Source organism: Mesoplodon bidens (genome assembly GCF_964165515.1).
Source record: "Mesoplodon bidens genome assembly, chromosome: 3".
NCBI lineage: Eukaryota > Metazoa > Chordata > Mammalia > Artiodactyla > Ziphiidae > Mesoplodon > Mesoplodon bidens.
Window position 1 is genome coordinate 91,137,935 of NC_138178.1, and position 23,659 is coordinate 91,161,593.

Here is a 23,659-nt window from a genome sequence, read left to right on the forward strand (position 1 = left end):
TGCTTACAGCCACAACCTGAGTTATAAGTTCAGTTACTCCAAATAAATAGTTCTTCTAGGTTCTTCTAGGTACTCAATTAGGCCTTAGTATCTAAACAACCAACCAACCAATTTCCCCAAATAAATAAGAAGAGGAAGGCAGCTCTATGCCTTTGTTGCTCTAGGGTGACACTATTAAGGACCTCACAAATCATTTTTGTTTTAAAACTGCATCTACTCATCAAACACTTATTAACAGCTTTATAAGTATACAGAGAACTCTAGTCCCAAGAGCTTTTTTCTTTACTCTCCAAAAATATCTCTTGGGAGGTAACACAAAATTTAAGTCCTCACAATAGTGACTTTATTAAATTAGTTGCTTTATAAAACATTGCAGATGTCATAATTGTTAACATAACAATTTACCAAACTGTAGTTAAGTGGCGCAGTTTGCTGAACACGTTTTATAAAGGAAAGGAAATGCCAAAACCCTGTTAAAGCTGATCCACTGCAGCCTCAGAGAACAAAGGAGATTTGTTTCTCAGACACTTAAATCAGACAAATAAAATAGGTAAGGAGTTTCCCTCCCCCATCTGAAGCACTCCATCAGTAGAATAGTCTGATAAATAGAAACTAGACAGTCTATGCATTCAAGAGATTCCACAACTTGGTAATGCAATAATGGAGAGGTTTACCTTCTTCAGCTTCCAAGTTGGAGGGTTTTGGTCATTTAATTTTTAAGTATCAAACTAGTGCTTTTCAGCCGCCGTATCTTCACTCTGAGATAAGCAGTCTTCTTCACAATGTATTTTTAATATCCTCACGCTCAATTTTAAGACAAAGCAACTTTAATACTAGGTGCACACCACATGCCCTTGCAGCAGACTGCTTTTCTTGACAAGTTATGAAGTAGTTCAAGGAGGTATGGTTAAGGCTGTATTACTGAATGGTGCTGGTAAAAACTACACAATTTTTTGTCATGTTGCAACCTTTGTTTCCAATTTAGTGACTGCTGCTATAGAATCAGATAGCAACAACAACCTTAATAGGTCTGTTTTTTTAAACTATGATTTAGTAGCAATGGAGGTTCCCAATTTTAACCCCTTGGCAGCAAGATCCAAGTTCCCTCATTTGCACATTAGCACCTAAGTGTCAAGGGGTTAATAACCAGCACAAAAGATACTGCACTTCTGATTGTAGCATTTGGCAGAACTGAAAGGAAAGGAAGTTGTGCTACATGTTGAAGGGATTGTGGGCAACAGAAAGAAGACACCAGGAGAAGATAAAACGTCACATGAAGTCTTCAAAATCTTGTACATATCCTCCATCATAACCACCATAATCTGCCAGATCATCTTTCATGGTAGCCTTTAATCCCCCTCCGGGAACCACACCTTTCTTCTTCTTTTTGGCTTTGCTTTGCTGAAGATAAAAAGAATTAATTCATGAGATTTTATCTACTATGGGCATCTTATATGGTACAGCAACCCTCACAGAGTCAACAAAGCTCTGCTTCCAGAAAAACCTTAGTTCTCTAAGGGAGATCCCACACCTGACCCAGAGAAATTTCTATTATTAATTCAGAAGAACATGAACATGTCTGTAAATAAAAGGATGGTAATGGCACTCATACTCCTGGTCTATTCCAATATAAATGGTATTGGTGAATTGCTTGACTTCTCAGGCTCCTACTACACTTGTTGAGAATATTATGCCTATACCCCATCCTTGTGTAATACACATTTCCCACACAGCTAGCTCTTACCTTTTCTTGCTTCTGTTTTTCACTGCAAAGTACAGTCAATGAATTGGTAATCTTTTTCAAGTCATCAATTTCCACTTAAAAAAAAAAAATACCAGTAATTTTTAAGCATTTTGGAGAATAAGTAAAAGCAAAATATACATTTTTCCAGTGTTATGAGAAATCTAATTTGTCCATCATTAACTTCAGTAACTTGGAAAGGCTATTAATTTCTCCTGTTTAACATAACACAATGGAGAATCATTCAGTCTATGGCTAGCCTCACAGATCAGAACCGTTTAAAGTAAAATGGCAAACTCAGCAACAAAAAGTTATAATGAACTGTAATTATAATGACACTGCTCAACCAGAGAGAAACTAGAAATGTCTTTATAAGCTCACAGTGCTCCCTACCATTTTTCCTTATCTGGTCTAAATACGCAGAGAATAACCATGACTTATGGAAATAAACATCCTTGATGCTCAGCGAGGAGTATCTGAATGAATATGTAATGACAATTCTTAAACCTACAGATGATAACTCCCCACCCCTTGGGGTCTCCATTTTCTATCATAGGAACGAGAATGAAAATGGTAGTTATCTCAGAAATCTAAGTGCCCCACCAGGAAATAAGCCTATTTAGTGGACAACACATCCTTCCATCCTTATAAAAATATAAAGCTGGAAACAGACATGAGTTTTCAGCTACCCAAAAAAGTGTTCAGTCTGGTTAGAGAGCACCTTCAAAAACAGTAAAAATATATATGGAAAATAAAGTACCAACTATGGGTATATCACTAATCAAATTCAGAACCTTCAGCTTAGTAATAATTTCCCAAAGAAAACCTAACTTAAAATTCATTGTGTAGGGACTTCCCTGGTGGCACAGTGGTTAAGAATCTGCCTGCCAATGCAGGGGACACAGGTTCAAGCCCTGGTCCGGGAAGATCCCACATGCCGTGGAGCAACTGAGCCGGTGCACCACAACTGCTGAGCCCATGTGCCACAACGACTGAAGTCCGTGCACCTAAAGCCTGAGCTCCGCAACAAGAGAAACCACCACAATGAGAAGCCCGTGCACCACAAGGAAGAGTAGCCCCCGCTTGAGGCAACTAGAGAAAGCCCGCGTGCAGCAACGAAGACCCAACGCAACCAGATTAATTATTAAAAAAAAAAAACTCATTGTGTAGAATTTATTTTTCTCAATCTTAAAAACAGCGGACACTAGCAAAAGCAGTTCTTCCCACCTTAGTGCTATATCACCCCGGGTTGTCACTCCCATATCCCCTGCCCCTGAAATATATGACTCAGCATGAAACCAAATCCATGGACCCAGAGAATGGGTGCCAGCTCTGCTGAGCAACTTGTACCTGGCCATGGGCTTCCTCATTTATAAAGTGAACAGACACTCGCTGTGGTCTCACTCTGCTCTAAAATTCTGTATGGTTTTCCCCAAAAGACACTTCACTAGCCGCCGCCTCCAATATATATTAGATAAAATAAGAAACTAGTGTTTTATTAGCTGTTGTACCAACAAGCACAGATGTCTCTTTGGGAAGCCACTGTAAAAACACTCAGAAGGCACCCTCAAAAAACAAAAACAAAACCACTCAAACTCAATGTATGTCTGCAGAACAACACTCCCAAGCTAACTGCCAAAAAGCAAATCTTAAATATATTAGAGCATCCCCTCCCGTCAAAAGTCAATCTCCATTCTCCTAAGTATGATGTGCCCCTACTTAAATCCATTCACAGAGGCCAGAGATTAGAATTACTTACATGAAATACACACATCTCGAACTAAGGCTTCCAAAAAACTGGCATAATATAGTGATTTTTCATATTGTGTAATTTTATCTTTTAGTAACTTTCCAAACTCTGTGAAGTCATCCCTTGAAGATGGGTTCATAGCATCTATTCCATAAACTGTATTATTAACACCTGTAGGAGAAAGGGGACAGAAAATATCAGAAAGATATTTTTAAAGTTTAGAAACTAATTGGATACCTGAATAACCCTGTTATTTCATTCTAAAACAGAGGTTCTTAACCTGAGTCTACTGAAATCCTTGGACAGAATTCAAATGGTCTGTACATAATTACTGTATCACAGGTTATTTCAATATTTTGATACCTATTTCATTATAACAGGTTTCCTTTGTAAGTAAAATCCTGTGTATTTTATGCATTTAAAAACAGTATATAAAATTAAAAAAAACAAACAGTATATTAAGAAGGGGCCCAAAGGCTTCACCAGACTGCCAAAGGAGTCCCTGGCACAAAAGCGATGCTCTTAAAGCATCTGTCCAAGAACAGCCCACAGAAAAGTTGGGAGAGAAAGAAAAAAGCAAAGCAAACAAAGATGGTTCCTGTGAAAGTATCCAGCTAACTACAGAAGCTAAATAAGAGCAAACCATGTGTTAAATCCCAATAGAAAAATTAATCTGGCCTAAAAGGATTCTAGGCGATTAGACACTATGCTTCTGTATACTCCTCAATTATCAAGTAAATGAGTTGTTAACAATAACACTGATCCAGTATTTTACTATGAGAAACACAACATTAAAATCCTATTAACCAAATGATCACCGTATGAATACATGTTTTTGTCTTTTAATCTATAATTGGTGTCCCATCTTAGAATTTATTACCACATAAACCCTTCTCTTTAATAAACACATGGGTGGCTTTTACAAAACATTCTACAAAGACAGGATAGTGGCCAAGTGCTCTCTGTAATGAGATGAGTGTGGTTAAGACATGCCAAGCACTCGCCAGTGGAGCATCCATAGCAACTCTTGAGATTGCTAAAGACCCACTGAGAGATAAGGTCATACTTCCAGTGAAAAGGAGAATGATCACTACAGTCAGCCTGCTTGATCCATTTTAAAGAAGAGGAAGGGTAGTGGAGGAAAAAATCAAAATAACTAGATCCTTCTTGGCTCTAGGTTTCATTTAAAAGTTATTTAACTGTTTCAGGACTTCCCTGGTGGCGCAGTGGTTGAGACTCTGCACTCCCAATGCAGGGAGCCCGGGTTCAATCCCTGGTCAGGGAACTAGATCTCAAACACATGCCGCAACTAACAGTTTGCATGCCGCAACTAAGGAGCCCGTGTGCCGCAACTACGACCCAGCACAAGCAAATAAATATTAAAAAAAAAAAAAAGTTATTTAACTGTTTCAACACAACATTCTACTCTGAAAAGCACTCAATAGAGACAACAACAAACTTGGTTAAATGAAGTGAGAACTTTTAATTATTTCTCTGACCGTGTTTCTTACATTACCCTCTGTGCCATGTAACTATCCTCCTGGAACACTCTGAACTTATTATCTATTTACAGAATCCTGAACATATCTTTTATCTTACACACTAACCACAGCTGCAGGCATGGCACACAGAAATGGAAGTCCTCTAAAGATAGGGCATGGTGAAGGCCAAGAAGGGATACAGAAAGAAAGGACCCTGAGCATTAAGAAGGCACAACCAAAGCTGAATGCCCCATCGGGACCAGCATACTATTGTCTAAATCTTATCCAGACTTAAGACAACAGGACAGTCCTACAGTCAGTTCAATATTTAAGTCTCAAAGCTACAGACTTCACATTTCACCCAAATTTCATCCAGCTGATACATACATTTAAAGCAGCAGTATACTTTATTTGGGTCCAATGACTTTTTTTTTTTTTTTTTTTTGCGGTACGCGGGCCTCTCACTATTGTGGCCTCTCCCATTGCGGAGCACAGGCTCCGGACACGCAGACGCAGCGGCCATGGCTCACAGGCCCAGCCGCTCCGCGGCATGTGGGATCCTCCCGGATCGGGGCACGAACCCGTGTCCTCTGCATCGGCAGGCGGACTCTCAACCACTGCGCCACCAGGGAAGCCCGGGTCCAATGACTTTTTATCTTTTTTTTTTTTTAATCTTTATTGGAGTATAATTGCTTCACAATGGTGTGCTAGTTTTTGCTCTATAACAAAGTGAATCAGCTATACATACACATATATCCCCATATCTCCTCCCTCTTGCGTCTCCCTCCCACCCTTCCTATCCCACCCCTCTAGGTGGTCACAAAGCACCAAGCTGATCTCCCTGTGCTATGCGGCTGCTTTCCACTAGCTATCTATTTTACATTTGGTAGTGTATACGTGATGCCACTCTCTCATTTCATCCCATCTTACCCTTCCCCATTCCCGTGTCCTCAAGTCCATTCTCTACGTCTGCGACTTTATTCCTGTCCTGCCCCTAGGTTCTTCAGAACCATGGTTTTTTTTTTTAGATTCCATATATATGTGTTAGCATACGGTATTTGTTCTTCTCTTTCTGACTTACTTCACTCTGTATGACAGACTCTAGGTCCATCCAACTCACTACAAATAATTCAATTTCATTTCTTTTTATGGTTGAGTAATATTCCATTGTATATATGTGCCACATCTTTATCCATTCATCTGTCAATGGACACTTAGATTGCTTCCACAATGACTTTTTATCTTAATCATCTTTTATACGATACTCAAAATAAATTATTCAAAAATCTGAACATGTATCTCACTCTGCCTTAAGTAATGAAATCTCAAATATAAACCAGAGATTAAAAACTGCTTTCTACTATCTAAATTAGCCAGTATCATGTTTCTTCAAAAAAGGTGTTTTCTGAATTTTCGTAACTAGTAAGACTTCCATAGTATTCACTTGGAACTTCAATACTGCACTGTTATCACACCCCCACTTACCAAAAGTTTCTTTCGCTAATTCGAGGTCTGCCTCTTCCTGTAATTTCTTTAGCCGCAGTTTATCTGCTAATTGTTCGTCTGGTGTTAGCACTTTAGGTTCTTCAGGTTCTTCTAACTAAAATGAGACAGCAATGAAGTTTTAAAAGGGCTGGGATTGTAATGGACCCAGAACATTTCTGTATTGTATGAATTTTTTTTCTAGACACATTAAATAATAGCAAACACTTATAAAGTGTTCACTGTATTTCAGGCATTCTTTTAGATATTCTTATCCCAATTTTACAGGAAAAAAACCTGAGGCACAGAGAGGGTAAGCAACCTGCCCATGGTAACAGAAGGTTAACTCTGGTGGTCATGTGACAAGAGTTCAGATTTGAAGACTGGGTTTATTTTATGGTAATTTTTTTTAATTAAGGAATTGAGATTGCAGGCAAGTCGAAAATGGCACTCTCACATACTTTGGCTAAGACTGTATATCGAAACAACCTTTCTAGGATAACTTGGTAATATTTATCAAGTCTTAAAAATATTCTTATATGCTTTAATCAAATAATTCCACTTGTAGGTATTCATCTTAAGAAACCAAAGCTGCATACAAATATTTAACCAAAAGGAGGTCAAATGGGGTATTATTCATAATATCAAATAAATTTAGAGATGACCTAAATGTTCCAGAATAGAATGGTTAAATAAAGTATATGGCACATCCATATGACAATACAATGTAGACAGAAAAAAATTTTTTTTCAAAGAATTAGAAAAACATTTCCCCCCATTTATCTTTTTGTTCCACTTCTCTGAGATGACAGTTAACAGTTTAGTTTATATCCTTTCTATATACTGTGATATAATTTTCTACAATATGTTACTACAAGGGGCTATCTTTGGTAATATTTATCAAAGTGGGAAAAAGATGAAGGAAATTTGTGCCATTCATGGTTATCCATGCCTGTGCAGTTCGACGAGTTTGATTCAGAAGTCCACTTCTGAAATAGGTCACATTTTATTTCTCATGGAGAAGATGAAATAAGAAAGGTCATGATACCAAGTTAGGAAATCTCAGAACACTTTCTCGAAAGAAAAAGGGAAATATCTCAATTGCCTTAGTAGACCTGAACATCATTAAGTATTTCCTGCATCAAAATTGAATGTATCTTAACTCAGTACTTGACCTAAGATAAAATTAATTTACACAAACTAAGGTTTCTTTATGTTGGAGACTAATAACAAGATACAACAAAGTAAGTATAATTCTAACTTCAATGACCAAGAAAGATCAAATCAATACAACTTCTTAGACTGAGCTATAAGAATCCATTGCTTGTTCTGATCATATAAACACACATGTAGGGACTTCCCTGGTGGCGCAGTGGTTAAGAATCTGCCTGCCAATGCAGGAGACACGGGTTCAATCCCTGGTCTGGCAAGATCCCACATGCTGCGGAGCAATTAAGCCCGTGTGCCACAACTACTGAGCCTGCGCTCTAGAGCCTGCAAGCCACAACTACTGAAGCCTGCATGCCTAGAGACCATGCTCCGCAACAAGAGAAGCCACTGCAATGAGAAGCTTGCACACTGCAGTGAAGAGTAGCCCCCACTCGCCGCAACTAGAGAAAGCCCTCGCGCAGCAACAAAGACGCAACGCAGCCAAAAATTAATTAATTAATTTAAAAACACACATGTAGGTATTTTTAGATATACAAATTATTAAAAAGCATCTAAAATGTTCCTGACTTGGGGGAAACAGACATTCTCACACATTGTTGGCCATGATAATTTGCTACTAAAAAGGAAATTTACTAGCTGATTCCAGGCCTAAGGGAGTTTACCAGATAAGCCGGGCATTACTTTTTTTTTTTTTTTAATTTTTATTTATTTTTGGCTGCATTGGGTCTTTGTTGCTGCGCGAGGGCTTTCTCTAGTTGCGGCGAGTGGGGGCTACTCTTCATTGCAGTGCGCGGGCTCTCATTGTGGTGGCTTCTCTTGTTGCAGAGCACGGACTCTAGGCACGCGGGCTTCAGCAGTTGTGGCTCATGGGCTCTAGAGCGCAGGCTCAGTAGTTGTGGCGCATGGGCTTAGCTGCTCCGCAGCATGTGGGATCTTCCCAGACCAGGGCTCGAACCCATGTCCCTGCATTGGCAGGCAGATTCTCAACCACTGTGCCACCAGGGAAGCCCCAGGCATTACTTATTGTGCCAGAAAACAAGGAACCTTTCAAAGACTAATGGAGTTCTGTCAAAAGGATGAAGATAGGAACAGCTTAGAGGGACCCCTACTGTCCAATGTTGGGACAATTTAAGCATCAAAAAAATAATAACTGTATCCGAATGAAATGTATAAAAACCTGTAAGTCCATAAATTTACTCAAAAAGAAAAAATTAAAACCCATAAAATCCCTCATTTTTCACTACTTAAAAGTTATTACACCTCCTCCCTACTCTGAAAATTGGCAATTAAAAGAAAAGAAGCTTTTACATTTTCTACTACAAACCATATCCAAAGTAACCAAATAGCAAAAAAGAAAAAAAAGCCAGCCAATAAAAAAATGGAAGAAAAATCATAGAATGAAAAACCACCATTCTGCAATCCCTTAAGAAATAATTAGGCAATGATCGACAATGACACTAAAACTATTGGGTGACAAGTTGATGTGAAACTGGATTACCTGTAAGAAGAAATATGTAATTAATTTTACAATAGAAGGATCAGACTGTCACCAACTTAACCCAGTAATCAATTTTAGCATCACTAATAACAGGACAGACATTACATGACTCCTGATGTGTGTGATGCAATATAAAGCATACAGCATTACCTCTGAAGTATTCCAACCAAAAATGTTTAATCTGAATCCAATCAAACTTTCAGACTTCACCGCCAAGTTACAGGAAATTGTAACTACAAGGAAGCAATAAGACAAATCTAGAAGGTGGGGTGTTCTTCAAGACAACTGCCCTGCTCTCTTCAATAAGTCAATGTCATTTTAAAGAGAAAGACAGACACTCTAGGAGACTTAGGATACAAAGTACATGCAAGGTCCTTGTCTGAACAAACCATATGTAAAGACATTTTGGGACAATTAAAGAAATGTATATAAACTGAGTATTAGATGATCTTAAAAAATTACTGTTCATTACATTAGGAATGTAATCATGTGAGAAATATTCTTGCTTTTTCAGAGATGTATACTGAAGTATTTAAAGGTAAAATGCATAATGTTTGTTATTTGATATATTTTAGCAAAAAAAGAACAGATGAAGTATGGTAAAATATTAACAACTGTTAAATTTAGGTAATTTATATGATTATCCATTATGCTATTTGCTTGAAATTTTTCTTAATGAAAAGTCAAGGGAATTCCCTGGTGGTCCAGTGGTTAGGACTGGGCATTTTCACTGCAGGGGCCCGGGTTAAAAATAAAATAAGAAAGCTCGCCATGATCTATGGCAAGATTTCCATGATATATGAAATAAAGCAAGATGAAAACTATAAAATTGGGAGGAATATGACTATACAGTCGTATACGAATGTACAAAGTCACCTTGGAGACATCATAAACCAATATTTACTTATGGGATAGAGGGAGGGAAACAGGACAATGAGTGAAGAGTTGGGAGAGCTTCTTAATACCGTTCTGATTTTTGAATCATGTAAATGTGTTTTCTATTCAAAAAGCAAGTAAATTAACACAAAATTCCTGATCTTGCTCCGAATAATCAAGAACAAAAACATTTATACAGCACATGGCAGAGAAATGGACACTTTCTGTATTCACTCAAAATGTACACTGCAAAAAAAAAAAAAAAGACTAATCACAGCTAGAGAGAACTGCAGGCACTGACAAAAATCACTGACTATGGTCACAACACAGTCATGTTCCCAAATGTCTGTGAAAACTTAAAAAGGCATTCTAATACATAAAGCTTCTGGGTTTGGTTTTTGCAAAAACCACAAATTCAGTTTGTTTAGGATCATCTTATCTGACGGTATCCATTTATAGTCCTTACAAAGCCCTTCAAATGATTAGGTAATATTGCCTATTAAGATACTGCACCACTACTGATGTGAGAATTCTGTATTTTAGAAAATAAATAGTACTTACCCTCTTTTTAATTTCTTCTTGCCTTTTCTTCTGCTGCCGTTCTTTCTCTTTTATCTTCTCTGCTGTTTTTTTCTTTTCTGAAATTTTTACTTCTGAAAGTAATGTTTTAATCACAGTTATCTTGAATACTTTTCAGTTTATGAATGAGACAGACATGATACTTATATACTTCAAGAGACCAAACCTCACCCGGCTCCAATTTCATATGGTGATTTCCTGGCAAATAAGAATAGGAAAGTTCTGGGACTCTTCCTTTCTCCTCTCTAGTCTGACCCCTAAGATCCAAACATCTCCCTTCTTATTTCCCTACAGTCCTTTAGGCAAGACTTAGATCATTCAACTATGATGACTCATCTTTTACTCTCTCCTTTAACAAAAGCACTCAAACAGAAATTTGGCAGGTATCTAATCTGATTAGGTTTTGAGGAGAGAGAAGAGATACAGGGAGAAGAGAATGAAGTGGGAACGGAAGAGTGTTTGGTTTCTAAAAATAACCAAAATTTCCGATTTTGTAGGCATTTTCTCATTTGTCTTAACATAAGCATCAGATGTTCACTAAGATATAAAACCAAAAATGGAAGAACCCCAATGGCTCACCTGGTTTTACTTCTGCTTCTTCTTTTTTTTCATCATCATCATCATCATCCCAGTTATCCTAAAGAAAAGGACCTCCGTTAATAATTCTTGCATGTTTACTTTCCATGTGATCTTTATTATCAGCTTGTCTAACTCCACAGAAACAAGTTTGTTGGGGTTCTTTTTTGGTGTTGCATTAAATTTATAAATTAATTTTGGGAGAACTGACATCTTATAATGTTGAACTGCCCTAGCCAAGAAAAAGGGCTATCTTTCCATCTGTTCAAGGCTACCTCTGTATCTTTCAAGGAGTGTTTTAAAATTTCTCTTAGAGGTTTTGCACATTTCTCTTTAGGTTTATTCCGAAGTATTTCATCATCTCTGTTGCCATTGTAAATAGGTTTTTTTTTTTCCTTTTATGTCCTCTAACCAGTTAGTATTTTAGTATAGAAAAGCTATTGGTTTTTGTATATTAATTTTTTATCTTGCTACCTTACTAAATTCATTTCTCTTAAGTTAGTTCCATCATTGATTTTCTAGGGTTTCCCCAGGTACACTACCATATCATCTGCAAACAAGAGATAGCTTTATTCCTTCTTTAACAATTCGTGTGCCTCCACAATTGATTTCTCTTATCTAACTGCACTGGCAAAACCTCTAGTACAGCGTGAATGAACAGTGGCAGAGAAAATGGGCATCACTGCTCTGTTCTTCTCTTAACGGAAATGCCTCTAGTGTTTTCCCCATTAAGTGCTATGCACCCCACCACATTTATGCAGTAAAATTTAAACTTTCCTTTTATTCCCTCTGGATTCCAAGTCAATCAGAAAGTCTTTTTTTTTAAATTTTATTTATTTACTTATTTTTGGCTGTGTTAGGTCTTCGTTGCTGCACGCCGGCTTTCTCTAGTTGTGGCAAGCGGGGGCTACTCTACATTGAGGTATGCAGGCTTCTCACTGTGGCGGCTTGTCTTGTTGCGGAGCACGGGCTCTAGACGCGTGGGCTTCAGTAGTTGTGGCTCGCGGGCTCTAGAGCGCAGGCTCAGTAGTTGTGGCGCACAGCCTTAGTTGCTCCGCGGCATGTGGGATCTTCCCGGACCAGGGCTTGAACCCGTGTCCCCTGCATTGGCAGGTGGATTCTTAACCACAACGCCACCAGGGAAGCCCAGAAAGTCTTTTCTTAAAGCAAGGAATTTTCTTCTAGAACATGTATGCTTTCACTGTTTCTTCATTTAGATCTCTGATCCACTGGAGGTTTTTCTTTTGTATGGTGTGAAGTATGGATCTAAATTTATCTTTTTCCAAATGGTTACCCACTGTCACAGCACCATCTATTGAAAAGTCCACCTTTCCAATATTTTCTAACTATAAATAGAGTATAATCTCTAAAAATTGTGAACCACTATGTTGTATACCTGAAACTTAAAATATTGTAAATCAGCTATATCTCAATTTTTAAAAAAGTCCATCTTTGCCCTGTGATTTACCATATATTAAATTTTCTTAGGTACCTACTCTATTTCTGTTTTCTATTCTATCCCACTGGTCTGTTGTCTCTTCACATACCAGTACCTACTGTTTTGATTAGAGGCTTTATTGTATGTAAGCTGGGGCTAGTCACCCCTTGCAGGCTTTCAGGGATTTTTACTGTTTTCCTGGCCATTCTTGCACATTTGTTTGTCCACATGAACTTTTATATCAACTTGTCTAACTCCACAAAAAAGCTTCTCCATTAACAATTAAAACACAAGACAACCAAGCCAAAACTAATAGCCTCTCTTAAATAATTCAGTTGTTTTAAATGAAAAATTGAGCAGTCTTTATACTTCTTACTTCCCCAAATGTAAAAGCATCCAACATTCTAGCTAATGGCTTGATTATTTCAAGCAATATTCCATACAACACAACCCTGGTTAATGAATTAAATCTTTATAAAAATTTAAGCCCAACACTATAAATCAACTATACTTCAATTTTAAAAAATTAAATTAAAAAAAAAGTTAATCCCAGTATTAGAAAAGTCAAGAGCTGATCAACAGCTTCCTGGAACCCACTCCCTAACTTGGGCGGGGCACTTTAAGGTGGATCTATATATACTGTCTTTTCTATGCCCAGCACAGTCACTGGGCAAAATATAAACCAATTATCAAACAATCTTCTAAAGGCTCCACAGAAGTTAGAAAGTTTAGTAGAGAAAGACACAGCCCTGTGTTTAAACAGGCTTTAATCTATAGGTAGCCTGACCACTGTCTCAACAACCGCCAGGCACACCAGGACACACCCACTGGAAGCTGAGCCACAGCATGGCAGGTGTAAAGCAGGAGGCCCTGATGCTACTGGAAGAGGCAGAGGCTGACTAATGTGCCATAACTATGACACCAAGCTTCTGGTTTTTAACAAGACAGGTCATAAATCTGAATCAGTCTAGGTATATAAACTAACCAAGCCTTGATTCTTAATAAAAATCTGTAAATCCAAAGAAATAAAAAATCCTGATTAAGGCTGCCATTGGGTCTGCAAGCAGTGGGAAGAACTTTGTACAAAAGCATTTTTATAATAACTTTACCTTCACAATTTAACCCTTAGTTCATAGTTAACAAACAGAATGAAAGCAAACCAGCTAGTCACTGTTTGAACATCTAAGATACTAGATTAGAAATTAGATAGCAAATGTTTATATTACCCTGATGGTTTGCTTAAGTGCTTGTATCAATACACCATAGTACAAAAGGAACCAGAGAGCTAAATACAAAAGTTAACTACTACCAAGAGTTTTTTGTCATTTTAATCTTCACAGAACACAGGAAAGCTGGGTCTGTGAGTGATATGCTGCTTAAGATGGTGCTTCAGATAAAAGGACCATCTGCTTACTTCCAGGGGATGTTTATTTATAACTCCCTACTAATAACAGTGATGAGGATAATAATAATAGACAGCATTTACTGAGGGTTTACTTTGCACCAAGCACTGTGCAACATACTTTATGTTTTATTTTTACTTTTTAAATTTTGGCTGCACAGAGAGGCTTGTGGGATTTTAGTTCCCCAGCCAGGGATTGAACCTGGGCCCTTGGCAGTGAGAGCACGGAGTCCTAACCATTGGACAGCCAGGGAATTCCCCAAAGGACTTACATATAGTAACAGTTAACCCTCACAAAAGTTCTGTAAGTAAGGTGGTGTTATCCCTACTTTACATATAAGTACACTAAGGCCCAGAGATAGTTATCCCACAATCTGAATGGAAAAATAATGAAGGAACCTGTTTTGAACAGGCCAAAGTTCCTTTAAAGCGTCATATTAAACATGACTTCTTACCTGAGTGCTGAAGTATAAAACAAATGTCTGGGAACTAGGTCCCTCCACGCCAAAATTTGTTCTTTCAATTAGTTCTGGAATGAGGTCCCCTGGAATTTCAAGGAACCCCATATCAAAGAGAAGGGTTACAGTACATACTAAGATATGCCCAGCTACAACTATGTCAATTATTCATCTCAAATTGCCTGTGCTAGATTTCCACTAATTTTTTTTTTTTTTTTTTTTTTTTTTTTTTTTTTTTTTTTTTTCTTTTTGCAGTATGCGGGCCTCTCACTGTTGTGGCCTCTCCCGTTGCGGAGCACAGGCTCCGGACGCGCAGGCTCAGCGGCCATGGCTCACGGGCCCAGCCGCTCCGCTGCATATGGGATCCTCCCAGACCGGGGCACGAACCCGTATCCCCTGCATCCGCAGGCGGACTCTCAACCACTGCGCCACCAGGGAGGCCCGATTTCCACTAATTTTAACAAATGAGTCTAGCAGCCTCTGGTACTAGGAGGCCAAGAAGGGAGAGGTATAGCTGAAAATGAGCAGCTCCATCCCAGTAACTCCAACATACAGAAACGGCACAACAGAGTAACATTTCTGTTCAGTGCTGATGTGCCTCAGTTCCCTTTACCAGTAAAACATCACCCCACCCATATCACTGCTCCTTCAGTATCTCATTCGCACTAACTCTATTCCCCACCTCTACCCTGCCCTGGTTTCCCTATCAAAGAATAAACCTTATTCCAGACAGTCATTACATTGTCCCATCAGTGCAAGCATAACAAGGCTACCTAGAATTCCACCACAGAATGGATTTTAGTAGCAAAAACAGTGGTTCCTATCAATAAGTCTTGGAAACAACCATGACATCTGCTCCTCAGTTCATAAAAGGACCATGAAAGGCACCCTCACCCCAGACTGCTTGAAACAGTAATAACTGCCCTGAAGTTATTCCTATACTGGGGACAAGTTCCTAAAGAAGGGAGCATAGTGATGTCAGCAAAAGGAGACTGGCCATACTTCCAAACAGATGCAATCCCCAAAGCAGAAGGCCAGGTAGCTTTCCCCCAGAACTTAAAGAGTTTTTGCATCCTTAGTTATAAAAGTAAATGTATAAAAGTAGAATGTCTACATTTGCCTAATTTTCCATAAACATCAGGACTTTGTAAATACTGACAATAAATTCAGATAAAATGTAAGAAGGGTTCCAAGAGAAACACCTAAGATGAACACTTAAAATAGGGAGTTAAGTCTATAATTTAGTAAGTCCTAAATGGTTGTTTTTGGTTCAAGAGATTACTTATAAATATCCAGTTAAATTCTTTACCCAATTATCATTGGTAACCAATAACTCTTCCAACTATAATATCCCATCTATCTCCAGAAGTATTAACCAGGCTGCTCTCCTAAAATGGCCGGCTTCCTTAGAAGAGAGGCTGTTGATAAACTACTCGCTTATCTATACTCATGTTCTACACACACCCAGCATCATTTGAGCCATTTCTCTGAAAGAGATGGCTGCTTTTCAAGTTTAAAACCTGCTTCCCAATCAAATATGACTAAGAATTGAAAATATAACATAAAAAATTTAAACCCTGCTTTATTCCTAATAATGCAGCCAGTAGTTGGCCAGTCTGTCATTTTTATAATGTACAACTACAGAATGTCACATGCAATGAGAGAACACATTTAGGGCTGAAAATGTTTTCCAACTTAAGCAAGATATATTTATAGATTGTCAAATAGAAGTAGCTTCAAATGAGCAGTAAATTTCTTCTGTCCCATAGCAATAGCCCATTAACTAACATATACTCCTCCCCCTTTCTTCTTTAGTTTGGTTTAGATAAAGCATAATCTCTTGCAGTAAGAGTCATTTACTGGTGTTCTGTAAGCTGTACCAACCTGCTCTGAGAAGCCTCAGAACTCTGTAGTGAGCTCCTGCCATGGCTAGACCTGCCAGGAAAGTTTAGTTTTTAAAAGCCCAAATATTCTTCCATCACCTCAGAACTATGATGGTCTCTGGAAGCCAAGGTACCTGCCTCAATAAATTCTACTTCACTTAAGTCAGTTCATTAAGTTTTTAACACCCTACTATGGCTCAGCACTCTGCTGAATTCCATCTTAATGCCGACCTGTCTCATATTTGGAACTGTTATCAATTCTACTTTAAATTCCTGGCTAAGCTAGATCAAGAACAAGACACTGAACTCTAAACAAGTGCCTTATTTATTTTCAATGGTCCAGCATGACAAATATATTAGGTAAATATTTTTCAGTATTTTTTTTGCCTTTTAAATTCTTAAGATGTCATTTATTGTGTGTTTTTCTTTAAAAAAGGAAAAGACAAAAACAAAAAATGTAAAAGGAGATTCAAATTGCAAAACAAAGGAGAATACAGAGGCACAAGTGGAGGAGGAGTTTACTCGATAGAAACAAGGTAGCCAAGTCTAATTATGGCGAACTGGGTGGGGGGCCAGGAGGGGGTAATGGATGCCTTATTGTAAAAATAACCATCCTAACTAAACATGCTTCCTAACTAAAAACTTATTCGTTTATAAAAAAAACTGTCAGGGTATTGAAATGATACAACTGGTATTTTCTTCAAAATAATCTGGTTGGGGGAGGAGAGCAGTAAGTGGGGATACAGAAGATATAAGATTGGTCATGGTTTTTAAAAGTTTTATTTTTCTTTATTTTATTTTTTATTTTTTGGCTGTGTTGGGTCTTAGTTGTGGCACGCAGGCTTCTCTCTAGCTGTGGTGTGCAGGTTCTCTCTCTAGTTGTGGCGCGCAGGCTCCAGAGTCAGTGAGCCCTGTAATTTGCAGCACATGGGCTCTCTAGTTGAGGCATGTGGGCTCAGTAGTTGCAGCACGCAGGCTTAGTTGCCCCATGGCATGTGGGATCTTAGTTCCCTGACCAGGGATCAAACCTGCATCCCCTGCATTGGAAGGCAGATTCTTTACCACTGGACCACCACGTAAGCCCCTGGTCATGGGTTTATTAAACTTTTCTTTCCACTTCTTTATATGTTTAGAACCTCTCGTAAGTTACACACACACACTTCCAGATACCCATATCCTAGCAAAATGCCACCTTCTGAGAATTTCCCAGCAATCTCCAATTTCTTTGAAATACAGATGCCCTACTTCAGAAGTACTGTTTCCAATGCTTAAAAATGTCCTTACTCTGGTAGATATAAACTATTAAACAGGATAGGATCCTAACACACAGTTGAATGGGCACGATGAGGCAGGCAGTTTTCAACTAAGTCAGCTCGCTAGGATCTTTTAAAGAAATTCTGTAATAACATTACAGAAGCAAATGTCTGAGATGATTGATCACAGCCAGAAGTTTTCTCATAACAAACTCCACACCCTTTGAATAAATCTAGCTTCTAATCTGTTTTACTGAAATGATGGGATACCAGTAAAATGGAGTAAAAGTTGTATTGTTCCTGCGTGCAGTGAGTAGGTACTCACTGCCCTCCTTCCTTCCTTCCTTTCTTTCTATTTGGCTGCGTTGGGTCTTCGCTGCTGCACGTGGGTTTTTCTCTAGCTGTGGCGAGCGGGGGCTACTCTTTGTTGCAGTGTGCGGGCTCCAGACGCACAGGCTTCAGTAGTTGTGGCACGTGGGCTCTAGAGCGCAGGCTCAGTAGTTGTGGCACACGAGCTTAGTTGCTCCGCGGCATGTGGGATCTTACCGGACCAGGATCGAACCTGTGTCCCCTGCACTGGCAGGCAGACTCTTAACCACTGCACCACCAGGGAAGTCTGTGCCTTCTTAATCAACATAGCCTACACATCATTCCAGCAATGGGGAAGGAGTCCAGAGATATATGCCAAGCAAACAATTCCTCCCACTGCCTCTGCATAACATCAGGATAGTACAGAAAGGGAATATAAAGCTAATGTGACAGGAAAGTACACTCCCTAGTTCTCACCTTTTCACTGGGAAGAAGCATAGACTCCCCCTCACCATGAATATTAAAAATTCTACAGTTTCACCTAAACGCACTACCACTTTCAGACAGCTATCTGAAAAGTCAAGGGCAGCAAAATGTTTTATCTACTGAAAGACAGTAAACTACTGAAGCAAGTTACTGTAACGAAGACCTCAATTTTCCTTTCATTTCTCAGGACACCACAAATGACGTTAAACCTGTACTCTTAAAGGTTAAACACTAGATGCTGACATAAACTGAAGAACTTACTGTTTCTACATACCTTACTTTTGAAGGACTTTTCAAAAGTTCACATACTGTATTATTTAAGGACTATGATTATTCGATCTCATGGAAACTAAACCTTGTTAGCATCTCCTTACAAAAGGATTAAATGCTAAAACATTAGAATTCAGAAATTTGGTATTACAGGTATCCCTCACTTTTTAAAGTTCACTTTATGCCACTTCGCTTTTTCGAATGACCTTCATTAATAACTGTGCTCGCTAAGTGAAAGAAATCCAAAGAGGATTTTCGCTTTTATTACAAGTGAAAATAGCATTTGTTTTTGCACTGAGCCATCATAGAGGCAGCGTGCACCCAAGCAGCAAGAGTGGCACCGCCAAGGCCAAGCTCCTTCTCCACCAAGCTACTCAGCATCTCAGCATCAAGATGCCATAGCTTAGAACTGTGTCTGCAAGCATCTGTGCTTTACCTTGTTTCATCTTGTGCATTTGTTAGCAAGATGTGTCCTAAGGCAATTGCTTCTTTCAGCTTAGGGAAGGTTTCATAGGAATGCTCTACTTTTGGATAGCAGGGAAAACCTGTACTCACTACCATTCAAGGTGACAAATTTTAACTCTAGATTGGTAACCTCTGAGCAAGCAAAAGCTTGCTTGATAACCATGGTCATTCAGTTCAAAACAAAAAATTCACAGTAAACAGCCACCGTGGAGAGAACTTACTCCTACTGAGCTTAAGAAAGCACAAAAAAATGTGGCACAAAAATAACCCCAGCTACTCGATCTAAACAGCCTAAAGATATTTTCCATTAGCTAGAAAAATATTCTCTCTTGCAGAGAGAGAATTAACATTTACTGAGTGCCTACCAAGTGCCAGGCAACTCTGCTTAATGCTTGACATATTATCTCATTTAAAGTGCAAAATAATCCTCTGAGGTAGCTTCTGTAATGACAAGATTGGGAAATGGGGGGCTTCCCTGGTGGCGCAGTGGTTGAGAGTCCGCCTGCCAATGCAGGGGACACGGGTTCGTGCCCCGGTCTGGGAGGATCCCACATGCCGCGGAGCGGCTGGGCCCGTGAGGCTGGGCCCGTGAGCCATGGCCGCTGAGCCTGCGCGTCCGGAGCCTGTGCTCCGCAATGGGAGAGGCCACAACAGTGAGAGGCCCGCATACCGCAAAAACAAAACAAAACAAAACAAAACAAAGATTGGGAAATGGAAGAGAAAAAAAAAGGATTAAAAAACTGGTTCATGACAACAAACAGAAAATATCAAGGCAAAAATATAGATCCAGGTCTGTCTATTCCAAACTACTAGGAATCAAACTACTCCATGAACACCTTATCTTGGAAATCTTGGAGAAACTCAGAAATAAACCAGCATTTCAACATAGAAATAAAATGGACAAGTTCAGCTTTCTACTCCAATATCAACTTCAAAGTTTATGTAAAAGAAATAAGCTACTTGTATAAAAGAAAGAAATTCTGCACTAAAAGAGTGCAAAGAGGCGAGATGACCTTTAGGGTACGTAAGATTTACCTTTTTGTAAATAAGATTTACAACTTATAAATCTCCAAAATTAGTTCCAAGTGGTCAGAATTATATTTATCAGGATTGACACCATTTAGATACAATAATTTCAGTCAGGCTTCTTCATGATATCAGTCTAGACTACTTCATTCAAACTTCATTTTCTGGTAATTCTTTTCTGATTTCTCTAGTCGTTTCTTCTCACTTATTCCCAATTTTCATAACAGATGTCTTAACTCCTACATCCACTCTGCACAGAAAAAGTGAAAGGACAAATCTGAACTAAAGGCTCAAAACAGAAAATCTGCTACAATGTAGGGAGGTAACTAATATCTCGCAATGAGGCTGATAACACAATCCATTCCCATGTCTATACAACGTTTAAATGAAGCATTTAAGTATCTTCACAATAGTATTGCTCATTTATTAACCCCAAGATTTGCAAAGCTCGCGTCATCCCTGAACCTCAGGCTGTTCAATGAATTGGACATCCACCTCAACAGACTCAGGTAAAAATGTAACAAAAGCAGTATTAACACAAAATTCAGAGTGATTACCTAGCTTAAATTTTTTTCAACCCAAGCAGAAGGATTTGTAGGGTTGTTAGCATGAGCTGAAGGGTAGAAGTTAGAAGAGTAAAACATTCACTAAACGAATCGAAACCATAAAAAACCATTTTCCAACTCATACTAAACTTTATCTTCACAAAAATAAAAAGATTTTGATAAGTTTGTTAATAAGAGTCTTAACATTCTGTGCTTGAGACTTTTGTAGCTACCTGAAAAACAAAAACGAACGCAGTAGTCATAATGTCATCTGAAGCCGCATCTGAAGCCCCCAGGAGTTCTCAAAAACAAACGAAGACGGTAAATCGGGTTCAAATCTACAAGGCATAGGAAAAACAAACAACCACCAAACAAACACAAAACACTGACTCCCTCGTCTTCTCCAACCACCAAATCTTCACTATTCCCTTACGCGTTCGTGTGTAGATGAATAATAGGTCGCTGTGTGGACTACCCAGCTTTCTCATCACTAACTGCTAGCTCTCTCAGTACACAGTTCATCCTTTTACCACAGGATGGGAGAAGGGAGGCTAAAAATTATTGCCTTTGTGTGGGGAAAAAAAGGGGGGGGCTGAAATTAAACCACAATATTTCACTCATCTAACACCTCGAACAAACTCTACAAATGGGCCTTCGGGGATATAAATGAGTTACTGGCCCTGGGGAGACCTGAGCTTGAAAGGGCAGGTGGGTTGCAAGACTTTCCATATGGGATAAGCCAGGGGCTCCATTCTCAGCTTCCCAGTCTCATCCCCGCGAGCAACTCCGGACCGCGAAGTTTGCACGTGGGCCGGTCCAGCAGCTGCTGTCACCTCCCGTCGCCAGTTGGCGGGTGGGATCCAGGCCGGAGCGCAGACCTTCAATGAAGGGCTGGGGCTAGGGCTGAGGCTAGGGCTGGGGCCGGCAACTCGCCAGGGAAGTTCAACAGACCACGCTGCCCGCCTCCGGCCCATATGGCCGGCGAAAGTGGGGGGTACAGGGCACCGCCAGGCCCTACGCTCGAGCCTAGACCCACGGCCCGCAGGCCCGGGCGGCGCCCCTGGGCCCACAGTCCGTCCGCCCGCCCGTCGGCGGGCAACTCTGCCCGCGACGGCGCCAGCCCGCTCCAACACTGCTCGGAGCCCCGGCCCGCACCCACCTTGACGTCCTCGTCCTCGTCCTCGCCTTCCCAGCGGTCCCCGCCGGCGGTGCCGCCGCCCCCCACCTTCCGCACCGGGTCTTCCACGGAGAACGTGTCAGCGTCTACGGAAGAGAGCGAGCCACGTTAATGCCTGCCTGGGTGTGGGGCCAGCGCCGACCCGGGCCCTGCTCCCGGAACTTCTCCTCACCCCAGGAGTCGGAGTCCCCCGCCGCTGCCGCCGCCATCTCGAGCCGGGTGTAAGCGTGTGCGAGTAGAGAATGAGCAAAGAGTTAGCGCGGCGGATGTGAGTCACTGGATCTGCTCTCGTTGGCCGGCGCAGGGCACGCTGGGACCTTGGCTGACTGAACGCCAGGGCCCAGGCCCCGCCCCTTCTGGCGGCGGCTGGGGCGACGTGCGCGCGGGCCAGAAGGGGACGCGGAATGCGGCGGGCGAGGCGGAGCGTCCTGTACTCCACGCCCCGGGGAGGTCCTGTGGGCTAGTGGGGTGGGGAGAGAGGAAGGGGCTGAGGGAAGGCACCCAATCCTGGGCCCTGGGAAGGAAATGTAAGTGCGGGAAAGTTCGCAGGGCGGTACCTTGCCTGGCGCTAGGCTCTCGCCTGCCCTCTCCACCCCTCCCCTGCCAACCCCATCCGCGCCCCAACCAGTCGGATGCGCCCTTCCTCTGGTCACACGGATCGCCACTCGCTGCCGCTGGCTGATACCTAGGAGACCCACAGCCTCTCCACGCCTCACTCAGAAGCGGGCTCTGAACTCCACGCCCACCTGTGGGGGCGGTGGATTGGCCTCCCCGATCACTGGAGGGCGCGGTTGCACTGGGCGAGGTGGGGTCCCTCTGGAAGCCGGGGTACGCAGGGCTCCCGGGAAGAAGCGAGCGGAGAGGGCCGAGCTCCTGTCAGCCTTCCCAGCCAGGGTGCTCAGAGTCAGCTCCTGGCACACTTGCCTCCAGTTCGTCACGAAGGGATCGAAGGCAGCCCCAGTGCTCAAGGATTTTCCCTTCCTTTGAGCTCCTTGAAGCCAATACATGATTCATTCTTTCGCAGAATAATTTCGGAACTCGATCTGCGCTAAGCATAAACTCTAGCCTTGCCCTAAAGGAGCGCACAATCAAGTAGCAAAAATAGACATGTAAACACATTTCGACACAGTGCGATGACCGCAACAAAAAGAAGCATTGCGAGGTTAAATGTAAATGGGTAACTTTAACCGCGGGGGGCAGGCGGGGAGCGGTAGGCTACATGAAAAGCTTCGGGAGGGTAAGCACTGCAGTAACGAGTTTTAAAGACCAGGTGAAATTTGCTCCAGTGCATTTCCAGTAGAAAGATTGCATGTGGTCCCTGCTCTGACTGCATGGCGCAATTGGAGATAAGCTGAAAAGGTAAACTGATCGTAATAAAGGGTTTAAGATGGGTTAACTTGCACTCTGTCCTTTGGGCCATTGGGCTCCACTGCAGGATTTTCAGAGGCGTGCAGTTTCAGTTATTTTTATTTTGTTTTTGTTGTTTTCTTAATTTATTTTTGAATATGTAACACACGTACTTGGTACAACGTTCAAGTTATAAAAGGGTATACACAGTGATCAGCCATTCTGTTTTTTCTGGTGGCAACTATTGTTTCCCATTTCTTGTGTACCTTTTCAGAGTCTACAAATAGTACACATTTTATAAAAGATGGTCTTCCAAAAGATATCCTACAGCCCACTTACTCAAAGTTTGTTCCTGATCAGCAACACCTGGGAGCTTGTCAGAAATGTAGAATCTCAGACCCCATCCCAGAATCAGAAGCTGCCTTTTAACAAGATCCTCAGATGATT

General features: G+C 40.7%; 1 protein-coding gene across 2 annotated transcripts; it reads right to left on the reverse strand.

The window, feature by feature from the left end:
* Positions 1-320: 320 nt before the first annotated feature.
* Positions 321-22,176, reverse strand: EIF3J (eukaryotic translation initiation factor 3 subunit J). Of its 2 annotated transcripts, none has more exons than XM_081229616.1 (8): positions 22,038-22,176; positions 21,848-21,951; positions 11,157-11,214; positions 10,560-10,648; positions 6,458-6,572; positions 3,501-3,662; positions 1,745-1,818; positions 321-1,401 (listed from the first exon to the last, which is right to left on the reverse strand). In XM_081229616.1, exons 1-8 carry the CDS (start codon positions 22,072-22,074, stop codon positions 1,270-1,272), a joined length of 771 nt encoding a protein of 256 aa, XP_081085742.1. In that variant the 5' UTR covers positions 22,075-22,176; the 3' UTR covers positions 321-1,269. The 2 variants fall into 2 exon arrangements, with proteins under 2 accessions (XP_081085742.1, XP_081085741.1); XM_081229615.1 differs by having other exon boundaries at positions 10,560-10,651.
* Positions 22,177-23,659: the final 1,483 nt, after the last annotated feature.

Bases quoted from the DNA above. Each gene is read 5' to 3' on its own strand.
- EIF3J (XM_081229615.1), bottom strand. From the start codon at position 22,074: ATGGCGGCGGCAGCGGCGGGGGACTCCGACTCCTGGG. The intron at 10,652-11,156 runs GTGAGCCATTGG...CATTACTTTCAG, and splicing joins AGAAGCAGAAGTAAAACCAG to AAGTAAAAATTTCAGAAAAG. The intron at 1,819-3,500 runs GTAAGTAATTCT...TTTTTTTTTAAG, and splicing joins TCGAGATGTGTGTATTTCAT to TGGAAATTGATGACTTGAAA.